Source organism: Neovison vison, chromosome 2 (genome assembly GCF_020171115.1).
Source record: "Neovison vison isolate M4711 chromosome 2, ASM_NN_V1, whole genome shotgun sequence".
NCBI classification, from domain to species: Eukaryota; Metazoa; Chordata; class Mammalia; order Carnivora; family Mustelidae; genus Neogale; species Neogale vison.
Window position 1 is genome coordinate 163,943,290 of NC_058092.1, and position 19,777 is coordinate 163,963,066.

The 19,777-nt window shown below is 39.0% G+C and overlaps 1 protein-coding gene across 3 annotated transcripts in view; it reads right to left on the bottom strand.

Annotated features, from left to right (window-relative positions):
* LOC122900638 (zinc finger protein 33B-like) overlaps window positions 1-19,777 on the bottom strand; it is a 67,029-nt gene that overhangs the window by 14,002 nt on the left and 33,250 nt on the right. Inside the window, exons 1-4 of one of the 3 annotated variants that reach the window (XM_044239428.1) lie at window positions 14,027-14,080; window positions 12,028-12,085; window positions 3,491-3,617; window positions 3,133-3,228 (exon numbers count right to left, since the gene is read on the bottom strand). The exons of 1 other annotated variant lie outside the window; for it this stretch is intronic. In XM_044239428.1, coding sequence (XP_044095363.1) covers window positions 3,133-3,228; window positions 3,491-3,617; window positions 12,028-12,042 — 238 coding nt within the window. In that variant the 5' untranslated portion in view covers window positions 12,043-12,085; window positions 14,027-14,080. Of the gene's footprint in view, window positions 1-3,132; window positions 3,229-3,490; window positions 3,618-12,027; window positions 12,086-13,796; window positions 13,874-14,026; window positions 14,081-19,777 lie in introns of those variants that run through there. One more of the 3 variants, XM_044239427.1, reaches the window with a different exon arrangement.

Genomic DNA, 19,777 nt, shown 5'->3' on the forward strand with positions numbered 1-19,777 from the left:
TGTTGTACTTATGGTAAAATTAACAAAGATAAATACTAAAAATTTAACAGTCGAAAATTTAAAATCTCCACCAAAAGATAACCTCAGACCCCAGAAACTTCACAGGTAAAATCTTCCAAACATTAAAGAATAACATAATCTCACATAATATCATCCACAGAATAGAAAAGTGTGAAATGCTGCTCAACTCATCTTATGGAGGTAGTACAATCTTTCTTTTTTTTAAAGATTTTATTTATTTATTTATTTGACAGAGAGAGGCACACTGAGAGAGGGAACACAAGCAGAGATGGTGGGAGAGGAAGAAGCAGGCTTCCCGCTGAGCAGGGAACCCGATGTGGGGCTCAATCCCAGGACCCTGGGATCATGACCTGAGCTGAAGGCAGACACCTAATGACTGAGCCAATCAGGTGCCCCCAAAAGTAGAACAGTCTTCAACCCCAAACCTGAAAACATTACAACAAAGGCTAATTACAGGATAATAGGTCTTACGAACACACAAACACAAACAGAAAAATCCTACATAAACTCGTAAAAAGTCAAGTTCAGAGATTATGAGAGCAAAATACATTATGACTGAGAACGTATTTCAGACATATCAGGTTGGCTTAACGTTGGAAAATTAATCAAGATTACTCACCATATTAACAGAATAAATATGAAAAGTTATGATTATCTCAATATATGCAGAGAAAACTTTTGACAAAATACTCATTCATGATTCAGAAAAAAAACAATAAGGGGGAGCACTTCAGTGGTACAGTCAGTTAAGCATCCCCACCATGCACGTGCTCTCTTTCTCTTTCTCGCTCTAGAATAAATAAATCTTTAAAAACAAAAACCCTCTTAGCAAACTAGGAATAGAAGAGAACTTCCTCAAAATGATAAGGCACATTTATAGAAATCCCTCAGTTAAAATCAAAATTAACTAAAATACTCAATAGTTTCTTCCTGAATTCAAAAACAAGACAAAGATGTTCACATTTACCACTTCTATACAACATGCTATTGGCATTCTTAGCCAGTACAAAATTAGGAAGGAGAAGTAAACTTGTCTTTATGCATAGACAACACAATTATTGACCTAAAAATTTTTTAAAAACTATAAAATAACTATCAGAATAAGTAAACTTAGCACGATTGCAGGATACAAAGCTAGTGTGCGAATACCAACAATTTTTCTATATACTAGAATTAGATGCTGTTAGGGTCCGTGATCAAAGGAACGAGACTGATACAAAGCGAAGGTCAAGCAAAGCTTTATTTTGCGCCAAGCATCAAGAATCACACTGCCCTGCCCCTGCATCCTGAATCCACAAGCAAGTTCCTCTGGGAGGGGCAGGCCCTTACAATGCCAATTCTCTCGGAAATGATCAATGCAACCCCAATAAAAGCCCTAAAAGAGAGGTATAGGGGTATGGATGGGTGTGTGTGTGTGTGTGTGTGTGGAAACTGACAAGCTGATTCTAAAATTTATATGAAAATGTAAAAGTTCATAGTACCATAGCACTGTCCATAATATCTGGAAACATAGAAATTATTTTAATATATTTTGTAGATTAAAGATATTCTTGGCAACATTCTGTATTCATGCCAAAGCCAAGCAACCTTGAAGAAAACAGCAAAGCTACAAGGCTAACACTGCCAGATGTCATGACTTATAATTAAATTATAAAGATAAAAGATAATGGTATTGTCAAGAAGATGGATAAATGGAACCTTTATAAGACAGCCAATAGGGGCACCTGGGTGGCTCCATTGGTTAAGCAACTGCCTTCAGCTCAGGTCATGATCCCGGACTCCTGGGATCAAGTCCCACATCAGGCTCCCAGCTCCATGGGGGCGTCTGCTTCTCCCTCTGACCTCCCCTCTCATGCTCTCTCACTCTGTCTCTCTCTCAAATAAATAAATAAAAATTTAAAAAAAAATAAAAGACCACCAATAGAACAAAACAGAAAGCCCAGAAGCAAAACCACAAACATATGTTCACCTGATAAATGACAAAGATAAAACCATGATTCAGCAGAAGAAAGGACAGTCTTTTTAACTGTCATCAGAAGTCATCAAGAAAATGATAAGACAAGGCTTATATAATTGAGAAAAGGCACTGTCAATATATACATTTGCTAAAGATTCATATTTGGAATCTATTTTAAAAGTTCTATAATTCAACAGAAAAAGACTAATGGTCCGATAAAATATAGGCAAAAGACCTGAACAGTTAACTTTGCTAAAGAAGATCCAAATAGCCAACAAACATATGAAAAGATGCTCAACATCAGTTATCAGAGAAATGGGAATTAAAGCCTAATGAGATAACACAACAAAATGACTAAAATGGCCAAATTAGACTGACAATACCAAGTGCTCACAACAATAAATGGCATTTAAAGCTCTCATACATTGCTAGCGACAACACGATTTAGTACAACCTCTTCAGAAAATTATTTAAATTAAAAAGTGTGGTAAAGTTAAGTATGTGATCACTCTGCCCAGCAAGTCCATTTCTGGTCACACAACTAACAGAAGAGTTTACATACTCCTCAGAACAACACACACAATAATTTTTATAAATGTTTTTCACAAACCTCAAACTCAAAACAAGTGTTTCAAAACAAATATGTTTCAAATACGTATCCTAAATAAGTTTCAATAACATAATAAAGACATAAACACTGTGGTAGTCACAGTGGAATGCTACACAGCAATATAAAGCAATAAACTAATCATAAACACAATGTGAATATTTCTCATAGACATAATACTGAATCAAAGCAGGCAGATACTAAATATACACACACACACTGTGTGTTTATATGTATATTGTATATACACACATATATAATACATGTGTATACTTAAAATCTGTGTATTTAACTCTATATAATTTATTCCTAAGGAGGAAAACAAAGATAACATTGTGTATAAAAGTGATACTGGGAGATACTGGGTGATTGAGTGACACTGAATATTTGAGTCATATTTGAGTCACGCCAACATGCTACTTTCAAAGGTCCAGAGCCTCTAAAAAGTGATTCTTAAAGACCATTTCAATGGCCTTAAAGCTCTGAACTAAGGCTTTGTGATCTAATTTCCTCCTAAACTCCATCTGGCTCATACGTACTCACTCACCTGGGTCGTTCTGGCTCAGGAACTCTTCCTCTAATAGCCACGGCTCCTCTCCTTGCTCCAACTTGAGGATCACTTCTGGTTTAGGGATGGAATACCCTGTGAATGAGAAATGGGACAAACTGGATGAGTTTTAGGGCCTCTGAAAGCGGAGGACATTATAACTCAAGGACCATACAATAAAAAAAAAATTAATCCCTGTTATGAGGGAAAAGAAAACAAATCCCTTTGGATAATCAAAAGGTCATCCTTGACCTCCAAATTTCAAAACTAAATTTTATATTCCAAAAACTCTGCAAGTTTCTGTAAATAAAAAAGACACACATACTGGGGGTCTATGTGAGAAACAAATACTACCTACCCACTGAGACAAGGTGGCTATAGTTCTCCAGCATCACTTCCCTGTACAGGGTCCTCTGAGCAGGGTCCAGGTGCTGCCACTCCTCCTGAGTGAAGCCCACAGTCACATCCCTGAATGACAATGATCCCTGGAAAAGCACATTTCTTCTCAGTCTGAAGTGGTCAAAATCAAGTGATAGAAGGACGCCTGGGTGGCTCAGTTGGTTGGGCGGCTACCTTCGGCTCAGGTCATGATCCCGGCATCCTGGGATCGAGTCCCGCGTCGGGCTCCTTGCTCGGCAGGGAGCCTGCTTCTCCCTCTGCCTCTGCCTGCCTCTCTGTCTGCCTGTGCTTGCTCTCTCTCCCTCTCTCTCTGACAAATAAATAAATAAAATCTTAAAAAAAAAATAAAAAAATAAAAATTAAAAAAAAAATCAGGGCGCCTGGGTGGCTCAGTGGGTTAAGCCGCTGCCTTCGGCTCAGGTCATGATCTCAGGGTCCTGGGATCAAGGCCCGCATCGGGCTCTCTGCTCAGCAGAGAACCTGCTTCCTCCTCTCTCTCTCTGCCTGCCTCTCTGCCTGCTTGTGATCTCTCTCTGTCAAATAAATAAATAAAATCTTAAAAAAAAAAAATCAAGTGATAGGAAAAAAAGAAGTTCAAAGACCAATTCTTGGGGGTATAGCTCAGTGGTAGAGCATTTGACTGCATTTGACTTACCATTTTTTACTGTTGAAAACTGGCCAGAAAATGTTACGAAGGACCTCTATTATAGAGCTTCTTTTGTGTTATGCTTTTTGAGTTAAAAAAAAAAAAAACATAATAGAAATACCATTTTTTTTGTTATTCAATACAAAAAATCTGAGTGCCCACATGTACCTTTAACTGCCCTAGTCTCTGAGAATTCCAAGTTTAAAAAAATACTCTTCCTGGTCTTAAAGAAGTTATTCTCATAAGGAAACATACAAAAACATAGCTACCATAGGACTTAAAGAATCCATACCATAAACACGTGCAACAAAGACACCATTCATAAAGGGGTTCTGTGCAAGTTCCCGTGCTCTAAGGACCAATGCCTCTGATCACACAGGTGCAAAGAGGCACACAGCCACTGTTAGTGCATTTCCCCAGTTGCTGCAAGTCCCCTTCAGTTTGTGTTTTCCCCTTTTCATTTTCTCCTCCTTCATTCTTTGCCTTTCCCCCTTTAGGAATCAAACACTGAAGACCAAGACATTAAAAAATAACTGCATATACTAGGAGAATCAGAAAGTGAGGGTGCATACCCAAGGACAGGTTCAGAAAACACTAAGACATTAAGTTTACACATCAGGCAGATCCTTGGCACAGAGAGCCTACAACAATCAAAAGATAAAAGAAAATAAACAAAATCAGTAAGAAAATATGGCAAACATTGCAGAATGGGAAGAATCTGATTTCCAGAGTTACCACATTATTAAGAGTCAAATGCCCAGTGGTCAATCAAAAAAAAAAAAAATCACAAGGCATACAAAGTAACAGGAAAATATGTAAACATAAACCTCTAGGAAAAACACAGTTGGTAAGCTCCTTTACACAGGTCTAGGCAATGATTTTAGATTTGACACCAAAAGCAAAAGCAACAAAAGAAAGAATAAATAAATGGTACTACATCATAACTAAAATTTTTATACACCAAAGAAAAATCATCAACAAAATGGAAAGGCAACTTACTGAATAGGAGAAAATATTTCCAAGTAATGTATCTAATAAGGGACTGATATTCAAAATATATAAAGAACACATCAACTCATTTTTAAAATAAAAAATAATCTGATGAAAAATTGGGCAGAAGATCTAAATAGTCTTAATTCAAAGAAGACAAACATATGACTAACAGGTTTATTCAAAAGATGATCAACATCATTCATTATTAGGGAGATGCAAGTCAAGACCAAAGTGATATTACCTTACACCTGTTAGAATGGCTAACAAAAACACAAGAAATAACAACAGGCGCTGGTGAGGATGTTAAAAAAAAAAAGGAACCCTTGTGCACTGTTGGTGGAAATGTGAATTGGTGCTATAGAAAATGGTATGAAGGCTCTTCCAAAAACTAAAACTAGATAATATCATCCAGCAATTCCACTTCTGGGTATTTATCCAAAGAAAATAAAAACATTAACTCAAAAGGTTATATACATTCCTATGTTTATTGCAGCATTATTTAAAATATATAAGATATGGGAACAACCTAACTGTCCATTGATAGATGAATGCATAAAGAAACTGTGGTATATCTATACAATGGAATATTATTCAACCATAAAACAGAATGAAACCTTGCCTTTTATAGCAACATGGGTGGACTTTGTGGCATTATACTAAGTGAAATAAGTCAGAAAGAGAAAAAGACAAGTGCCATGTGATCTCTCTGATATGTGGAATCTTAAAGAAAACACTCTTTTTTTTTAAGAGTTTATTTATTTGACAGACAGAGATCACAATTAGGCAGAGAGGCAGGCAGAGAGAGAGGGGGAAGCAGGCTCCCCGCTGAGCAGAGAGCCTGATGTGGGGCTCGATCCCAGGACCCCAAGATCATGACTCGAGCTGAAGGCAGAGGCTTTAACTCACTGAGCCACCCAGGTGCCCCAAGAAAATACTCTTAATACAGAAAACAAACTGGTAGTTGCCAGAGGTGGGGAGTAGAGTGGGCAAAATGAGTGAATTCTTTTTTGTTGTTGTTTAAATAAATTATTTTAAAGAGAAAACTACTGATCAATATCCTTTATGAACACTAATGTAAAAAATCCTCAACAAAATATTATCAAACAGAAGGATTATAATATATTACAATACTATAGTAATCAAAATACATGGTACTGGCATAAAACAAGACACAAAAATCAATGGAACATAACAGAGACCCCAGAAATAAACCCATACCTATATGGTCAATTAATCTATGACAAAGGAAGCAAGAATAAAGACTGAGAAAAAGACCGTCTCTTTAACAACTGGTGCTGGGAAATCTGAACAGCTATGTACGAAATAACGAAACTGGGCCACCTTCTCACACCATACACAAAAATACACTCAAAAGGGACTAAAGGTTATAAAACTCCTATTAGAAAACATAGCAAGTAATTTCTTTGACATTGGCCATAGAAAGATTTTTCTAGATATGTCTCCTAAGGCAAGGGAAACAAAGCAAAAATAAACAACTGCAACTATAAAAATAAAAAGATTTTGCACAAATGAACCCATCAATGAAACAAAAAATTTACCCAGTGAATGGAAGAAAGTATCTGCAAATGATATATCCAATAAGGGATTAATATACAAAACATATAAAGGGCATATACAACACAACGCCAAAACAAAACAAAACAAACAAATGAAAAAAGCCACTGATTAAAGAAGACATAACAGATGGCCAACAGACACATAGGAAGATGCTCAACATCACTTATCAAGGAAATGTAAATCGAAACCACCTCACACCAGTCAGAGTGCTTACTATCAAAAAGAAATAACAAGTGTTGGTGAGGATGTGGAGAAAATGAGAAGCCTGTGTATTTTTGGTGGGAATGGAATTGGTGCAGCCAATGTGGAAAACAGTATGGAGTTTCCTCAAAATATTAAAAATAGAAATATCATATGATCCAATAATTCCACTTTCTTTGGGTATTTATCCAAAGAAAAAAACAAACAAACAAAATGAATTTGAAAAGATATGTGCAGCATATGTATGTTTACTGCAGCTTTATTTACAATAGCCAAGATGCGGAAGGAACCCAAGTGTCCACTGATAAATGAATGAATAAAGAAGATATGGTGTAGAGACACAATAGAATATTACTCAGCCTTAAGAATGAGATCTTGTCATTTGTGAAAAGATAGGAGGACCTAAAAGGTATTATGCTAAGTGAAATAAGTCAGACAGAAAAAGACAAATACCATACGATTTCATTAACATGTGGAATCTGAAAAACAAAACAAAGGAACCAATAAACAAAATACAGATCCATAAATACGGAGAACAAATAGTGGTGCCAGAGGGGCGGTGGGGAGGAGACTGCTGAGAAAAAGGATTAAGAGTTACAAACTCATGGGGCACCTGGGTGACTCAGTGGGTTAAGTCTCTGCCTTCAGCTCAGGTCATGATCTCAGGGTCCTGGGATCCAACCCCGCATTGGGCTCTCTGCTCAGCAGGGAGCCTGCTTCCCTCCTTCTCTCTCTGCTTTCCTCTTTGCCTACTTGTGATCTCTATCAAATAAATAAAATCTTTAAACAAAACAAAACAAAAAAGTTACAAACTCACAAAAGATATAAAATAGATATAAGAAGAGTTATAAAATACATAAATTATGGAGATGAAAAGTATAGAGCAGTAAATAAATAATACTGTAATCATGTATGGCAACAGTTGGTGACTACACTTACTGCGGTAAGCACTGACTAATGTATAGAATTGTTGAGTCAGTATGTTGTACAACTTAAACTAAATAAAACTGTATGTTACACTTCAATGAAAAAATAAAATAAAACAAAATAAAATGGATTATATGCCATGACCAAGTAGATCTATTCTTGGAATCCAAGGATGGTTCAACACACAAAAATCAATCAGTATAATACACCACATCAAACAATGAAGGTAAAAAACCACATGACCATCTAAACTGATACAGAAATAGCATCTGACAAAAATTCAACAATCTTTCATGATAACAACACTCATTAAAATAGGGATAGCAGAGAACTAACCCCATATAATAAAAGCCATGTATGCAAAAAAATACAGGAAAAATTATACTCAATGGTGAAAAGCTGAAAGCTATTCTTCTAAGATCAGGAGCAAGGCAAGGCTGCCTGCTTTCATCACTTCTATTCAGCATAGTATTGGAAGTTTAGTCACAGCATTAGACAAGAAAAAGAAATAAAAGTATTCAAATTGAAAAGGAAAATCATCTGTGTAAATGATATAATCTTATATGTAGAAAAACCTGAAGACTCCACAAGAAAAGCTGTTAGATAAACTAAATGAATTCAACAAAATAGCAAGATATGTCAACATACAAAAATCAGTTGCATTTCTATACAGGAACAATGAATAAGCTGAAAAGGAAATTACAAAAGCAAATTCATTTACAAAAGTATCAAAAGAAATTTTAGGAATTAATGTAATCAAAGATGTAAAAGATTTGCACAATGAAAACTATAAAACAGTGCTAAAAGACATAAAAGATGACATAAATAAATGGAAACACACCCATGTGCATGGATTAGGAAACTTATTGTTAAAATGTCAATATTACTCAAGGCAATCAACAGATTCAATGAAATCTCTAGCAAAATTCCAATAATATTTTTTGCAGAAATGAAAAATATTCATCCTAGGGCGCCTGGGTGACTCAGTGGGGTAAAGCCTCTGCCTTCTGCTCGGGTCATGATCCGAGGGTCCTGGGATCAAGCCCTGCATCAGGCTCTCTGCTCAGTGGGAAGCCTGCTTCCCCCTTTCTCTCTCTGCCTGCCTCTCTGCCTACTTGTGATCTCTGTCAAATAAATAAATAAAATCTTAAAAAAATATTTCATACTAAAATTCATACAGAATCTAAAGAAAGCTGAATACCCACAACAATCTTGAAAAAGAACAAATCTAAAAGAAGGTCTCAAAAAGATGTCTGTACACTCATTTTCATAGCAGCATTGTTATTCATAATAGCTAAAACAAGGAACAACTCAAGTGTCCATGGACAGATGAATGGATAAGCAAAATGTACATATACATACAATGGGATATCACTCAGCCTTAAAAATGGAAAAAAGTCTGCAGTATGCTACAACATGATGAATCTTCAAGATTCATGTTAAGTGAAATAAGGCAGTCACACAAGGACAAATACTAAAGGATTCCACTTATATTAGATACTTAGGGTAGTCAGAATTACAGAATCAGGAAGTACCATAGGAGTTCCCAGAGGGGAGCTATTGTTTAATAGGTACAGAATTTCAGTTTTACAAGATGAAAGACTATGGGGATGAACGGAGTGACAGAAGCACAAGAATGTGAATACACTTAACACCACTGAAGCATACACTTAAAAATGTTTAAGATGGTAAATTTTACATTGTGTTGTATTTTACCACAAAAAATAAGGAAAAAAAAGTGAAAATGTACTGGTAAGTACTACAACATGGATGAACCTTGACAACATGCTAAGTGAAGGAAGCTAGACACAAATGCCCATATACTGAATGACTCCATTTGTAGGAAATACTCAGAATAGATCAGTCCATAGAGACAGAACACAAACAGCTCGCTGCCAGGGACTGGGTGAATAAGAGAATGGGGAGAAACTCCTTAATGAGTAACAGGCTTTATTTAGAATGATGGGAGTATTCTGAAACTCGATTAAGGTAGTGGTTGCATAACACTCTGAATGTACTAAGTGCTACTGAATTCATTTGGTCACTTTAAAATGGTTACTTTTGTATGTGAATTTCACCTCAGCAAACTTTTTTAAAGACATAAGAACAAAGCGTGGAGAATAAAATTACAATGAAAGATGAAGGAGCTAAAACCATGTATCAGTAACCACAACAAAATGCGAACAGATTAAATTCTCAATATAAAGGACAGAGCATTTCATACTAGGCCAAAAATGTCTAGAGACATATTCCTTACCAAAAAATTATGCTCACAAAGAATACAAAAAATCTTACTAAGGTGCAACACCCTCATAACCCAAAAACCCCCAAGGTATTAAAATAAGGAATGGATGGTGAGTGAGAATGGATAACATCTCCTTTTCGAATCAAGCAGTTTTCACTTACTTGCTTTCAACTAAGTTGAAAGAGAAATTAGAGTTGAATTAAGAAAACGGTTTCATTATAATAACATCTAAAAGAACACTTAAGAATAAATTTAAGCAAGGATGTGTAAGCTTTGCACACTGAAAAACTACAAAACACTGCTGAAAGAAACTGAAGAAGACCTAAGCAAATGGAAAAACACGTCACGTTCACGGACTGTAAAACCTAATACTGTTAAAATGTCAAAATTCCCCCAAAATGAAGTACAGATTCAATGCAATCCTTACTAAAAGCTCAATAGCCTTTCCTTTGCAGAAATAGAAAGGTTAACCTAAAATTCATATGGACTTGCAAGGGACCTTGCTGTAGAAGAGTTTGGTTGTTTCACAATAAATGCAGAATGACCCATCAATTTTACTTCCAGAAAAGAAGTGAAATAGGACTTGAAACAAAAACTTGTACAAAAATGTTCATAGCAGCACTGTTCTCAATACCCAAACATGGAATCACTCCAAATGCCCACCAGCTGATGGATACACAAAAGGTGGACGACACAGCAGTGGAGTATCATTCAGCCATTAAAAAAAAAGTAGTGGTACATGCTACGACATGGATGGGTATCAAAACATTAAGTGAGAGAAGCCACACATTTCAGATTTCATATTGTATGATTCCATTTATATGGGATATCCAGAATAGACAAATCCATAAACAGAAAGCAGATTAGGGGTTGCTAGAGGCTGGGGAGATGGGGGAATAATTTGCTCATTAATTATGGCACCACTCATTAAAGGTATAAGGTTTCCTTTTGGTGTGATGAAACTATTCTGGAAGGAGAGGGTGGTTACAGTTGCACAACATTGTGAGTGTGTTAAGTGTAACTGAGTTCTACAATTTAAAAAGGTTCAAGTGTGACTTCTGTGTCGTGTATTTTACCACAATTGAAAGAGGAGAGTCAGTCACCAGACTGCAAAAATTTAGATACTGCCCAATCCCCAGGACTGTCACAAAGCCTATCTCATCCTACTGATTACCCTGGATCACTGTGTTCTGCCCAAACTTGCTCCTTCTTTGACAGCCATGGGCCCTAATGCTGGCACAATTCATGTGCAATTCAACATTTCCTCTGAACTGGACAAGAATTACTCTATGCCCACCACTTCTTTTTATCATTGCAGGACTGTCACTGGAAGAAGGTACATAATGCCACCAAATGAAGCTTATCAAAAAACTTTCTTATGTTCTGGTTTCAAAACTCAGTAAGATCACAAGATGTGATCATTTATCTACAAGGCCTCTTTGTCCTGGTGTAGTAGAGGTCAGCAAACTGCAAACAGTTCTGGCAAATGGCTACGTAATAAATATTTCAGGCTTGCCAAGCTATACAATCTCTGTCACAACCACTCAGCTCTACCCCTATAATATGAAACCAGCCACAACCACCTCATTCAAATGAATGCGCACGGCTGGGTCCCAATAAAACTTTATATAGACCCTGAAATCTGAGTTTCATATACCTTCCCATCACAAACTACTACTCTTGATTTGTTTCTCAACCACCTAAAAGTTCATAGTTCGTGGGCCATAGAAAAAAAAGCAGCAGGCTGTATTTGGCCCATGTACTATGATCTGTTGACTTGTGCTCTGCGTTTTCCCTGATTTCTACCATTTCATTTCTACTATTTCATATGAAGGTAGAGACATTTTATAAACCTCACATATAACAATCACTGTTAGGCAAAACTGTGAACAAATGAACAGCTCACCTGGGATGTGATCATCTTCTGCTGGCCCTGAAGGGTGTGGATAACCGTGAGGGTACAGCTGAGAGGAAAGAACCAACATGAGAGATGCCATCAGCCTGAAAAACTCCACACAGCTGCGGGCAAAACACCTCTGAAGCGGAGATGCCTTGAGAAAGGGAAGAAAGGAGGACAGGAAGGGAGGCAACAGCCCATTCACAATTCCATAGTGCTTGGACACACCAGTTTTTAAATGCAAAAACATTTGTTTTCAGGTCATCTGGCAGGCTCAACTGGTGGGGCAACCAACTCTTGATCTTGGGGTTGTAGGTTAGAGCCGCATGTTGGGTGTAGAAATTACTTAGAAATAAAATCTTTAAAAAATTTTTGTTTTCTCCTGATTTACTAACAACGTATGCTCTAAAACAGAAAAATGTAAACAACATGGTACACTAAATAAACAAATTAGGACAAGCCAAGGAATGGAACATAATGCTTTCATTAAAACGGATGCTGAGCGAAAATATTTCAAGTTATAATGGTCATTATAAACCAGAGAATCCTACTAGTTTCTGAAAAAAGGGATGGGGTTTTAAGGGCTGGTCTTTTTCCAAAGCGGGGGGAAAAGAGTTTGCTTTAACTCAGTCTCATGTTCTCAAACATATCTTTTCATTAAAAACAACAAACTGCTTCTGACTTATCTGTTGTCAAAGCAGAAAACAGCTGCCTGGGCCATCAAGCGATTCAATGTCTACTCTTATTTCTCCCACAACAAAATGCGTGAGTAGGAGCAGGTAAGTGAAAGAAGACCCATTTCCTTCCCACCCTATCCCAGTCCCATCTTCAAGCAGAGCACAAACAGGTAAGTCTTAAAGACCTTTCCTGCAGTTCCATCTCGGATTCTATCAGATCAGGACAGAGGGATGGCGCTGGCTGTGCTGTAGTGAGCCGGCTGCTGAGAATCTGGGAGTGGAGGAAAGAGGAAGGGATGGAGGCGGTAGTTTGCTCCTCTGTGGCTGCTAAGCCCTTCCTTCCACATGATGCCCCACAGCTCTCCAACAAGCAGTACCTTCGGTTCCTGTTACCCTACCCTCCTCTCCCAGCCATAGCTGACATCCCTCCTGAAAGCTGGCCAAATACGTCCACCATCACCCAGTTTGCCAGAATCTGGCTATGAATGTGGTTCTGGCAGCAGGACCCAAACTGCTTCGAGCTGAGCAAGTCTTTGCCCCTTCCCCTTCACTCTAGATCTGGGGACCAAATGACTGGCGTCTTAGGTGGGGTCCCTGCTCCTGGAACCCTCCTTCTCCCTCACAAGAGCTGCCTTGTTCCAGGAAAACCGGGCATAGCCAGTTGGAATCCCCATCCAAGATCTAAAGCTCTTGGACCTTCCCGACTCCCTCAGTCACAAGCGGGACCTTCTGTAAATGCCAAGTGCTGCTACTGAGGGAACGGGGAAGGGTGCAGCGGGTGATCGGGGCCGGATGCCTCCACTCAGGTGCCAGGCTCACAGGTTCTCGGGAAACAAGGTCAGGGCTCCTGCAGCTGTTTGCTGTTGGGTCGGCCTCACGCCCAGGTTTGCTGCGGGCAGAGGATGAGGCAGGTCCTTCTACGCCACAAGGGGCTCGCTCTAATCACCTCCCCGCCCGGCACGCGGTTGCCATGGGGACGCTACAGTGACCACAGGTGAACTGGAAGACGAAGAGGAACCGTGAGTGGAGAAGAACAACGTTCCCCCCAAAAGAGAAGCGCCCGGCGACGAGGGCCCCGAGGCCGGTTTCCGCCGGTCTTACCAAGGCCTCTACCGAGCCCTCACGTCGGAGATGAAAACACCAAGCTTCACTCGGTAACAAGCGCTGGGACGTCCTGGTTCGCATTCGATGCATGAAGACGGAGCAGGACTCACCCTGAGCTCAGGCACCGAAGCCTCTTCCTCTGTCACCCGCCCCTCCACGGGGAATCTCCCGTTTAAAGGGTCACCCACGCCCAAGCCCCCGGGGCTCACTGGCTGCGCACTCCCCACCTGAGCCCCCGCTCTCAGCTGCGGAAGCATCAGGGACGGTCTTCTCGCGAGGCCGCGGCCGCCTACGCGAACTAGACGGGAGGGGCGCAGCGCACATGCGCAGAAGACAAGGAGCGACTCCCGCGTCCAGCCACAGGGCACCCTCCAAGTTTCCCAAATACCTGTGCCACCTCGCTGGAATAGGGCCTTCAGACTTGGGGGATGTTCGGTAGAACTGCTTGATTTAGCAAATAAGGTATAAGCAGGGGACCTACTGGTAATACAGTTTTATTTTTTTATTTATTTGTTTATTTTTAATTTACTTTTTATTTATTTCAGCATAACAGTATTCATTATTTTTGCACCACACCCAGTGCTCCATGCAATCCGTGCCCTCTATAATACCCACCACCTGGTACCCTGACCTCCCAGCCCCCACCCCTTCAAAACCCTCAGATTGTTTATTTATTTATTTTTTAAGATTTTATTTATTTGACAGATCACAGGTAGGTAGAGAGGCAGGCAGAGAGAGAGGAGGGGAAGCCGGCTCCCTGCTGAGCAGAGAACCTGATGCGGGGCCAATCCCAGGACCCTGGGACCATGACCCCAGCAGAAGGCAGAGGCTTCAACCCACTGAGCCACCCAAGCGCCCCTATTTTTATTCGTTGTTTACCCGAAATTATTTAAGTATCTAAATACATACCTATTTCATTAGTTTTTTTCCCCTGACAGATGGGCTCTGCTGGCAGTTCCTTGTTTTGCAGAATACACTTGCAGAATTTCTTCCAGAGACAGTCTGTGTTCCGTTTACATTGTAACGTATCTTAAACAGTATCCATGTCTCTCGCATTTCGTTTTGTCCTTCTGGACATTCACTGATGAGGAAACACACCCGATTTAGCATTATGTGTGGCATGAAGTTAACACTGGGAATTGCTCTTCAAAATCTGATTGCAGAAATACATAATACCGTCTTCATGGCATAATTTGCCTTTCCCATTCTTCAAAATTACATTGGCTCTCTTGATTAATGACTTTTAAAAATGTTGTCCACTGACAAAAGAGAACTTTCTTTTTTTTTTTATCTTTGCCAACTTTTCCCTTCCTCTTTAAAACTACACATGATAATTCACTTGTTCCCATGCTGGAAAAGCACTTAGGAACATTTATGTAAAAAAAAATCAAATTCTTCAATAGATGAAACTCATTTCATAAGACAGTCATGGCAAGTACAGTGATGATTATCCACAAGTCAATTTATTTTCCTATTCATAAGCATTATTTTCCTTTTTAAGAAGAAGCTTGACACAAAGATTTCATCAATTCTTCCTTTGATGCTTTCAGGTTCCACTGAAAACTGGAATATTTAATAATACTTTTTGCTTTTCTTTCAGTTTCCATAATCCTGTTGCTAAGAAGATACTGAAAACTATAAACAAGAGATAAGCAAATTAGTTTCACTCAATGGATTATTTAAAAAGACAACAAGAAAAAATAGTCAACAAGAATATTGGGACATTTTCTTAAGAATTGAAATATGATTTCAGTGCTTTAAATAAACAGAACTCTCTTAACAGTGTTTGTTAAAGAGAGCCAGTGGGTTCCTGAATGCAAGAGAAGTGAAGAATACTGAATGCCAACAAAAATCACATAAATCTCTTAGTCACTCAACTCAAACACAGCATAAATTCAATTACTTCAATGTGTATAGAGAGAATATCAAAAGCTATTTGAACAGCAGGTATCATGCATAGAGGCATATGACAGCCAACAGCCCACATCTTCCATAGAATCATTCGTGCTTTGTTTCAACTTGGAATAAACATGTCTGCACCTTTATGCAAATATCCTCCAAAATCTGTATTAGTATAGGTATATATAGGAATTATTATAGCTCCACCAAAAGCAGCACAGAAGCAAAGGTAAAATATTTATTTTCTACATTGTAATTACTTGAATCCATGTGATGCTGTAAAAAGGTGGCACCATTGGATCCTTGATAATCTCTGTAATCATAAGCAGAGCTATTATTTTTGTTGTTAATTTCATCCTGGCACCTGAAATTCTGATTGCAACTTCAGAATCAGAAAACACTTCTGTCAGCAGTACATTCAAACAGTCTATCTGAGCTGAGAGACTGTTGATGATGTACAGCATACTGGGTGCTTACAACTTCTGTTGAAATTACTGTATCTCAATCTGAATTCCTCATAATAGTAAATTTATTTTGTCACTTTCTATAGAACTAGTTGAGGAAATAATACAACTCTTCTGTTAAAATATTAGTATATGCCGGTTTATACCTGACTGCTATCTTTGCATCCTGGACAGAAACCTTCAAAAAAAATTTTTTTTCTTGCTTAATCAATGTCCACCTTTTAGAAAATCCATCACATGATTTACACTTGCATTTTGGCATTTTAGGATTCAAATATATGCAGATAAAACAGATAATACTAAGTACTGCAAAAATTGAAACGATAATCTCATAACTGCATTACATCAGAACTCATAACTAACCACAAAAACGTTGAATCATTGAAAGCATTGCAAACTTGCAAACTAAAAATGTATTGAAGTCATATTATCATTTAAGTGGATGGAGACAGCTGTCCTTAGAAGACCTGCTTGTAAGGCTTACCCATGGTTAGTACCTGGGAACTTGGGGGTTTTTTTTAGGGTTTTATTTATTTATTTGACAGAGACCACAAGTAGGCAGAGAGGCAAGGCAGGCAGAGAGAGAGAAGCAGGCTCTCTGCTGAGCAGAGAGCCCGATGCAGGACTCGATCCCAGGACCCTGAGATCATGACCTGAGCTGAAGGCAGCAGCTTAACCCACTGAGCCACCCAGGTGCCCCGGGAACTTGGGTTTTAAAAAGGCTTGAGAACTTGGACTCCTCAAGTGTTCCTACAAGTCTACCTGATAAAAGTGGCTTACATGTGGGCGCCTGGGTGGTGCAACTGGTTAGGTGACTGCCTTCAGCTCAGGTCATGATCTCAGGGTCCTGGGATCGAGTCCCACATCAGGCTCCCTGATCAGCTGGGGGCCTGTTTCTCCCTCTCCCTCTGCCTGCTGTTGTCCCTCCTTGTGCTTTCCCTCTCTCTACCTTGTCAAATAAACAAATAAAATCTTTAAAAAAAAAAAAAAGTGGCTTACCGTGCGCCTAAATTTCTCTGTAATGGTTTATGCTGAACACCTACTTTCCTTCTGAGAATCTGGAATTTTAGTATGTGTCAGGCAGAGGGACATACATAACCAGCCCCCATAAAAACTGTGAGCACAGAGATTCTAATGACCTTACATGGTAAAAACATTCCACATGTGCTATCATAGTTCATTGCTGGAGTTATTAAGCACATCCTATGTGACTTCACTGGAAGAGAACCTTTGAAAGCTTATGTCGAGTTTCCTCTGGACATTGGCCATGAGCCATTCCCCTTGCTAATTTTTCTGGAAAAATTTTAGCTATGAGTATGACTGTATGCTGAGTCCTATAAAACTTCCTAGGAAATCACTGAACCCAAGGATGGTCTTGGGATCTCCAAATCAATTGACATCAGAAGTGGGATTATCTAGAACAGAAAAGCACTTACTCATGGAAATATGGCTAAATAATTGTTTTGTCAAGGAAGAAACAGAGCTGGACAGTGAAGCCAAAAACAAACAAATAAGCAAACAGATTTTATTCAGGGCTGTTGCAGTAGGGAAAAAGAGATCTCAATACACAACCAGGCTAAATTCTAAATGCAGCATGGGCAGTAGGAACTTATAGTCGAAGAGCAGGGATGGGGTCAGTGGATGGAAAATTACTAAGAGGAAACATCAGGGTTAAGGAGGACTTAGGCTAAATCAACCTAACAAGAATCTTGTTAAAGACAGGCCAAGGTGACCAAACATCACCTGGAGGATGAAAAACCAATCAGATATCCAGAGTGATCAGTTACAGACGATGAAGGGTTCTGGTTAAACTGATTTACCCAAGAAAGCTACCCACACAGTGGGAATCAGAAATTGCCAGACTTGTCATTTGGTCTCCAATTGCCTGTACCCCACCTTACATGCTTACTTTGCTGATATATTCAATTGCAGCAAACTCCAACTCACAACACCATTGCCTCAGGTTTTCCTTCAATTATATACCCCACTAGTTTTCCATCCCAATTGCTCCTTATGGAGCTTGTTAGAAGTCCATTTAGGGGTCCACTTGCTGGACCAGAACTTGAAGAGGAATTGTTTGAGAATACAATTATGTCTCTCCCAGAATTGTGTATTTTGAAAGATAAAATATGTGCTTTGGATACAACTAGTACTGTCTTGTACTTTGAAGGGAAAGAGGAATGTCCTGGCAAATCCTTGTATCATTTTAAAAATCACATGTCTCTATATAGCGTTAGTATATATAGAGACATGTGATTTTTAAAAAATATTTATTTATTGGGGGGAGCAAAAGGAGAGGGAGAGAGTCTTAGGCAGACACCATGCTGAGCAAGGAACCCAATGTGGGACTCGATCTTATGACTCTGAGATCAAGACATGAGTCCAAACCAAAGGTCTGTTTAAGACTGCACCATGCAGATCGGGGCGCCTGGGTGGCTCAGTGGGCTGGGGCCTCTGCCTTCAGCTCGGGTCATGATCCCAGGGTCGTGGGATCGAGCCCCACGTCAGGCTCTCTGCTCTGCAGGAAGCCTGCTTCACCCTCTCTCTCTGCCTGCCTCTCTGCCTACTTGTGATCTCTGTCTGTCAAATAAATAAATAAAATCTAAAAAAACAAAAAAAGACTGCACCATGCAGATACCTGAGATGTAGGAATTTTATTTATATTTTTAAATTTATATTGTATTTTGAGCATCCGTGAGCAAAAGAGAGAGCCCCAATTGAAGTGAGTTGATTTGTAAGAAGCAACGGCAGTGACAGTAAGCAAAATTTATAGATGAGGATTGTTATCACTAGAACCCCCAAAAGACTAAAAGATATTGGATTTCTATGTCTTTAATGAGTGTGTCAAAAGAATCTCCTCATAGGAAGATGTAACCAATATCATGTCATACCTGTGCTGCAATGTCAGGCACCTGGACAAAGAGTGATGCAGTTAATAATTTGTCTGCCAAGATTGAGCAGAACGGCAGAACCACTGAAGTATGCTGTGAGTGGTCTGAAAAAGTTGTGTTGTGTCCCTTGGGAACTGAAGGTAAACTGGAACTGAAAGGCTATTAAAATAAGCACTGAATAGGACATGCGAGCCAAGTCTACAAGAGCAAACTATTAGCTGCTGATTGGACAGAACTAGTAATTTAAAAAAATATTGGATAGTAGGAGGGCTGTTATGGCCTGAATATTTGTATCCCATGAAATGTGTATACTGAAGACCTAACTCATCATGTGGCTATATTTGAAGAAAGTAGTAAAGTTAAATGAGGTCATAAGGGTAGAGTCTTGATCCAATAAGATTAGTGACCTTATAAGGAGAGCCCGACAGTGAGCTTTTTCTCTTTCTCTCCAGGTGCCAACACCCAAGAGAGCCAGAGAGGACACAGAAAGATGGCAGCTGTCTGCAAGCCAAGAAGAGAGCCCTCAGCGAAACTGCACACTATCAGACCTGATCTTAGATGTTCAAAGAGATCGTTCTGAGGTCCTTGAGAAAGCTATATTAGATTGTAAAACTGCCAAGAGGAATTTAAGAAGATTTATGTTCATTCTCAAAGGGGCAGAAAAAGAAAATACAGAGAGAGATGTCTTTTGTTTTTAGAGGAATATTAAACCTCGTCCTTTTAA